The 6,245-nt window shown below is 43.8% G+C and overlaps 1 protein-coding gene across 1 annotated transcript; it reads left to right on the top strand.

Annotated features, from left to right (window-relative positions):
• Positions 1-232: 232 nt before the first annotated feature.
• LOC101863958 (toll-like receptor 6) lies at positions 233-5,731 on the top strand. Its single transcript, XM_013091478.2, has 2 exons — positions 233-4,112; positions 5,190-5,731. Exons 1-2 carry the CDS (start codon positions 432-434, stop codon positions 5,475-5,477), a joined length of 3,969 nt encoding a protein of 1,322 aa, XP_012946932.2. The 5' UTR covers positions 233-431; the 3' UTR covers positions 5,478-5,731.
• The last annotated feature ends 514 nt before the right edge of the window (positions 5,732-6,245 follow it).

The following is a 6,245-nucleotide window of genomic DNA, read 5'->3' as shown; positions in this document are numbered from 1 at the left end:
ATATATATAACAGTTAGGCACAGGATACGCTCGGGTGTGTCTGTTGAAATTTTATATCCCTCTCAGCTCGGGTCTGTCTGCTGGGACGCTGTATCCGTCTCAGCCTGGGTTTGTCTGCTGAAATGTTGTATCCCTCTCAGCCTGGGTTTGTCTGCTGGGACGTTTTATCCCTCTCAGCTCGGGTTGGTCCTCACTGGCTGGGTTGAAGTCTGCCTCAGTAGTTATCTTGATATCATCGATGGAGCAGTAAAATACATACATTAGAAAACAAGCAAAATAAAATGAATTTACAATATATCTCAGTTTTTTTATATCTCTCCACATTTTTCTTTTCCAGGTTATGTTTTCTGGATCTGATGACATCTTTTCCACTGGAGATACATATTTCCTTCTGTGTGGGTGACGACATCACGTGGACCCAGAAATAGACCATGTTTCAGAACGCGAGCACAGTCGGGAAAAAGACGCATGTTTCCATAACGTCATTGCTGCTAATTCTGAACAGCGTCTTCTTCTCACACGCGTTGCAACCTTGGTCCTTCCGAGTGACGTGGGATGGCGAAGGCTTCATTGAGCACTCCTATCCTTTCTCTATTTTCGGCGATTGCGTGTATGACGTCACTGCCAAGTTGCTGACGTGTACGCACGACCACAACTTTGGCGAAGTGACCTCGAGATGGGTGCACGAGCCGGAGCTCATCGATTATGTCAGTGTACGGTGTCTCGCGCAGACGAGCCATCCCTCACACAAAAACGTCTGCTTTTGTAAAACTGCAGACGACGACAGCAGCATCAGCCGCAGCAACAACAAGAAAAATATCGACAACAACGACAACAACAGCAATACCAACAACGGGAACGCTGCAACGAACAATAAATCACGAGCGACCTCTCTACCAAACTTACGAGGACACGGACATGAAGAACACATAAACGCTCCCAAATCTTTAAAGGAGGTACGACAAACCGAAAGCTCAACCCCTGAGAGTTTTGACCTATGCCAGCTCACCAGAGTAACCCCATTCATGCTCAAAGGTCTGTCTGGACTTATTGTCCTTGACCTTTCCCACAACCGTATATCCGACCTTGACCCCGAGTCTTTCTCTCAGCTACACTCCCTGACAGCGCTAAGTCTGAAGCACAACCCATTGACAACAATCTCTGACCGCCGAGTCTGTCTGCCTCCACATTTGGAAGTACTTGATCTCAGCCAATCAGAGCTATCAACATTCCCCGTCAGATTCCTCCGACCTTGCAACCACCAATTGCTGTCCCAGCAGATAAGTTTGAAATATCTAGACATCAGTGGCGCGAAGCTAACTAGTATCCCCCCAAACGCTTTTTGGACGACTGCGGATTTGCGAGTTGTGAACGCTAGCCATAATTCAATTTTCAAATTGGAACCGAATCCTTTTATAGGGGCTTTTAACTTAACTGGGATTGATCTTTCCCATAACTATCTGCAATATATCCCGGTCACATTCTGCGAAGGAATTCTAAAGCTGGTGTCATTATTCTTATCAAACAACGGATTTTTGTCCTTTGATTTTGAAAGTCTTCGTCAGTGCAGTATGTTAGAGAAATTGGATTTCTCTTCTAATGGAATTTCTATTGTTAATGGGCTTCCGATACCTTTGCCAAGACTAAAAGTGCTAAATATTTCCGGAAATAGTTTAACTGAGTTGAACGTTACCCTATTCGCTCATAATTCTGTGGTAGAGATTGTTGATGTTAGGTCGAACGGTATACAAGTCATTTCTGCCGAGGTTTTCGAAAATGCAGGTAAGCTGAAGACACTCATAATGGCAGATAACAAACTGTCTGACTCACACGTCAGTTTGAGAAATATCACCCGATGGTGCCGCCAGCTACTTATGTTGGACGTTAGCCACAATTTGATTGTCTCATTAGACCATGGATTTCTCTCCCATCTATCCAGTCTTGTGGAACTGAATTTAAGTTTTAACAAAATCTCGACAATCGACCACGGTGCTTTCAGTGGAATGAACTCTCTAAAGAAACTCGAATTGTCCAATAATTTTATCACAGTTGTAGACCCTAGTACATTTTCTCCCCTCGTCAGCCTTGGGCACCTGAACCTCTCCCAAAACTCCCTGCAAGGGGTCAAGGACGTCATGCTGCCTTTGACCTTGGTGAACCTTGATCTTAGTCGAAACCAGTTCTCGTCGGTTCCGAGGCTGAACAAGTCCCACGTACTACGGGTGAGTTTGGCATCCAACGTCATCAGCTCGCTAGAACCTCGTGACCTCTACAGCATGGCGGAAGCACAGTTTCTAGACCTCAGTCGAAACGCAATATCAGAATTACCGTCAAACACATTTGAAGCTCTTGCGGCACTTAAACACCTGGATCTCTCGGGGAATGAAATACAAGTCCTCCCTGTAGAACTTATTCATAATCTGACCCAGCTGCTTTATCTAAAGATCAGCAACAATTTCCTAACGTCTATTTCTGGACTCCAGCTACCAAGGTCATTGAAGACAATAGATTTTTCCAGAAACAGGATCAAGTATGTTACTTCCCCTCTGAATGCGAAGAATGTTACGTCTTTGCGGCTCACGAAAGTGTTACTTCGTAACAACAGGATTCTGCACGTAGACTCGAAGGTTTTCGAAAATTTGATTTATCTAAGGGAAGTGGATCTAAGGGATAACCTTTTAACGCACGTCGCCCCATTTGAAGCTCATCCAGGAATAACGTTCTTTCTTCAAAACAATCCAATCGAATGCTCGTGTTTGATGGAGTGGATAAAAGACCAAGACTGGGTACCTAACCTTTCCGTGGAGTCTTATTACGTCATCGAAAGGTGTGCTGTTCCACCGCGATACCATCAGGCGTCATTAGCGACGGTTGCTACGGAAGAGTTTCTGTGTCCCGTGTCCACATCGTGTCCCATCAAGTGCAGTTGTTTCGCACCAGAAATTGGTGGTGTGCCGTTGATAACAATGTGCGCGTCGAGAAACTTAACCTCCTTACCAGCAGAAATCTTTAACGAATCAAAGTTTATTTCGTTTGAAGGTAATAATCTTGGGTTTTTGGAAAAAATCGGCAGTGAAAAAATGGCTGCGACAGATCTTTATTTAAATGATAGCAGCATCTACACTATGAATGCCAGCGCTTTCATGTACTTCCCGTTCCTCACAACACTAGACCTCAGTCATAACTTTATAAGTCACATCGATCAAGATTTGTTTGAACCTATCAAGAATCTCACACACCTTCACTTGGCCTCCAACCGCATCAGTTCTCTATCAGTTGGTACGTTTGACCACCTACAACAACTGCAAGTCCTTGACCTTTCGTTAAACGACTTAGCGTTTATGCCGCAACTACTTATCACTGTGTTGCAAAATATTCCTCCGTTACAGTACATCTCTTTAACTGGAAATCCGTGGATTTGTTCTTGTCAGAATGAAGCCTTCGTTCTTTGGATAAAAGAGCAGGAGAAGTTATCACAGAATCTTGGCGCTGCACAGGGTGAGGGAGAAGGGAGTAGGGAGAGAGAATGTAGGGAAAGAGTCACAGTTGGGAAATCAGACAATGATGTGGGCTGCTTGAATTATTTCTTACAGCTGTCTAGTGTGGGCGCGTTGTTTTGTAACAATGACAGAACGTCAAAAGTGTCTGACCTTGAACTCGAGAGCTTGGATTGTGACGATAGCGAACTCCGACACAAAGCGACGATCCTCATCGTGTGTGTCTTCGCTGTCACCATTCTCTGCTTCATCATTCTCTGCGGGTATCATCGCTCTCTCATCGCAGCTGTTCTCTACTCAAAATTCCACTGTGTTTTTCTCAAACGGACTTCTTCTCAGCGACACGAACTGCCTCTTTTTGGGAGTTATGACATCACGCTTATCTACGACCACCACGACCGGAAGTTGCAGTGGTGGGTGGAATCTATGCTCCTTCCCAAACTTCAGCATCCAAGATGGCGGTTCGCGGTTAAATGCCCCGTCTCGGAGGCGGCTGGTTTAGGAAGTGGGAGCCAAGACTTGTGCGTTCACAATGTGAAACAAAGTCGGTGTAGCCTCGTCATTGCCAGCTCTTACTTCTCCGGGAATCGGCAGGGTGTGGCGTGCTTTCAAGAGGTTTGTCAAAGTTCCACGTTACTGAACGTCTTTTTTGTCGCTTCTTCCAAAACTTTATCTCTAACTTTGGCGTTTGAAGTTGTATCCCTCTCAGCCTGGGTTAAAATATTACCTTTGCCTACAACAATGTTTGTCTCTCCTCAATTGCCTTCTCATTGTCTCCTTTTGAGTGTCTTCTGATTGTCTTGTGATTGTTTTCCGATTGTTTTCTGGTTGTCTTCTGATTGTCTTCTTGTGATTGTTTTCTGATTGTATAGTGATTGTCTTCTTGTGATTGTCTTCTTGTGATTGTTTACTGATTGTCTTCTGATTGTCTTCTAATTGTCTTCTTATTGTATTCTTCTGATTGTCTCCTGATTGTCTTCTTGTCATTGTTTTCTGATTGCCTTCTGATTGTCTTCTTCTGATTGTCTTCTTCTGATTGTCTTTTGATTGTCTTTTGATTGTCTTCTGATGGTCTTCTTCTGATTGTTTTCAGATTGTCATAATATGATCGGCGTCTGTGCTGTAATAGCTAGGCTTTAAGAGGATGTGAGTTTGTTTCCAAAAAAGGAAAATGCTTTTTCAATCTCCTTCTGTTCGCTAGGATGTTACATCCTTCTCAGTCACGGTCGACCCTGACAGACAGGGTCGAAGCAGCCTGCCTCCTTAATGGCCCAAATTGCGAGGATGGGGACGTTGAACATTTGCGAAACAGTTCATGACCATCATGATCATCATCATCATGATCATCATGATCATCATCATCATCATCATCATCATCATCATCATCATTATCATCATCATCATCATCATCATCATCATCATCATTGCCTGTTACCTCGATGGGGACATAGGCCGCCGACAAAAGCTCTAAACTAATTTAATCATGACCCAGGACCAGTTTCTGTCCTCACCTCCTCATGTACCCTGCGTACCACCTCTCGACTCCTTACTAAGTTCTTTGGTCTAGAGCTACCTATCTTCCGTTTCCCTTGGGGATTCCAGTTTAGCGCTTGATTTGCAACGACTCAATGGCTTTCATCTTTTTTTTGTGGTTTTTTTTTTCATTCTTCATTGTTGTTGTTTCGTCCTTAGGCGCTGCAACTACGACGCACGGGCCTCCACACGGTCGTGCTCATCACGTGGGGAGAGCTCACCCGTGACACCCTCGACTGTGGCGTGAGGCTATTTATAGACAAGAGACTCAACCTACCAATCACGTCCCATCTATTTTGGACACGACTTTTCTACGAGCTGCCATTGCCCAGACATCTCGTCCAGCCGAAGGGAACGTCTATTTTTAAACTATTCGGCTCTCCGGAAAAACCCAAAACCAGTGCTGCTGCGTCATCTGATCCCGGAAAGGTTTCCTGTATCACCTGATCGAGTGCTGTTCTGCGTTACCCAGATTTTGATTTTCAGTCCCTCTTGTGTTCGAAGTTGTTTTATCTCCACTCCTTGGATACACCACACATCCGAAAATACACTACAGCTTCACTCTAATTTCAATGTAAGTTCTGTTAAAATATTGAGATCTCTTTCAGTAAAAATAGCGCATGACAATAAGCTTGAATTATAATAATATGTGTCACGTCGCGATGGAATCAGGCGCTCGTCAATTTTTGGGCATGTGGAGTTAATGGTATCATCTAAAAGCTTATTAGTTTGCCTTGTTTTCAATTTAAAAAATACTCATCAGTCTTGAAAAGAAATCAATATATTTGCGATTGATGGAAGTGATATGTGAGGTAAAATTATGGACAAACTGGCCGCCAAAGTTGGACAACTTCAAAGGCTTTAGTGTCGTTAGAAACTGGAAATTTACATTTTTTTCCTGCATATTTTAATGAACGTTTTTCGGTAACATCCACACAGAAATGCGTTTTTAAAAGGATGCAAAAGGTGTTGCGCCAAGATTATTTTTTTTTAAATTGCTCAACGCCCAGAAAAAAGCCGTTGTCTTTGATTTCATTATTTTGAGAAGTGCTTGACTTCCCCACTATGCCTCACATAATATAGTTATAACCCAAGTTCGTGCTCTGATATGGCCGCGGCTTTTTACTTCCTTTTACAACTGAGCTGCGCTGATGCACACAGTGGCCGCCTGGATGTAGGGCAAAGCGCCAGTCTTGCCGTGTTGTTGTAGAGCGC

This window comes from Aplysia californica, unplaced genomic scaffold (genome assembly GCF_000002075.1).
Source record: "Aplysia californica isolate F4 #8 unplaced genomic scaffold, AplCal3.0 scaffold00037, whole genome shotgun sequence".
In the NCBI taxonomy this organism is placed as follows: domain Eukaryota; kingdom Metazoa; phylum Mollusca; class Gastropoda; order Aplysiida; family Aplysiidae; genus Aplysia; species Aplysia californica.
Note: the sequence above shows the minus strand (reverse complement) of the source record. Positions and strands in the feature narration are given on the sequence as shown.

Bases quoted from the DNA above. Each gene is read 5' to 3' on its own strand.
- LOC101863958 (XM_013091478.2), top strand. From the start codon at position 432: ATGTTTCAGAACGCGAGCACAGTCGGGAAAAAGACGCATGTTTCCATA. The intron at 4,113-5,189 runs GTTTGTCAAAGT...TTTCGTCCTTAG, and splicing joins GTGTGGCGTGCTTTCAAGAG to GCGCTGCAACTACGACGCAC.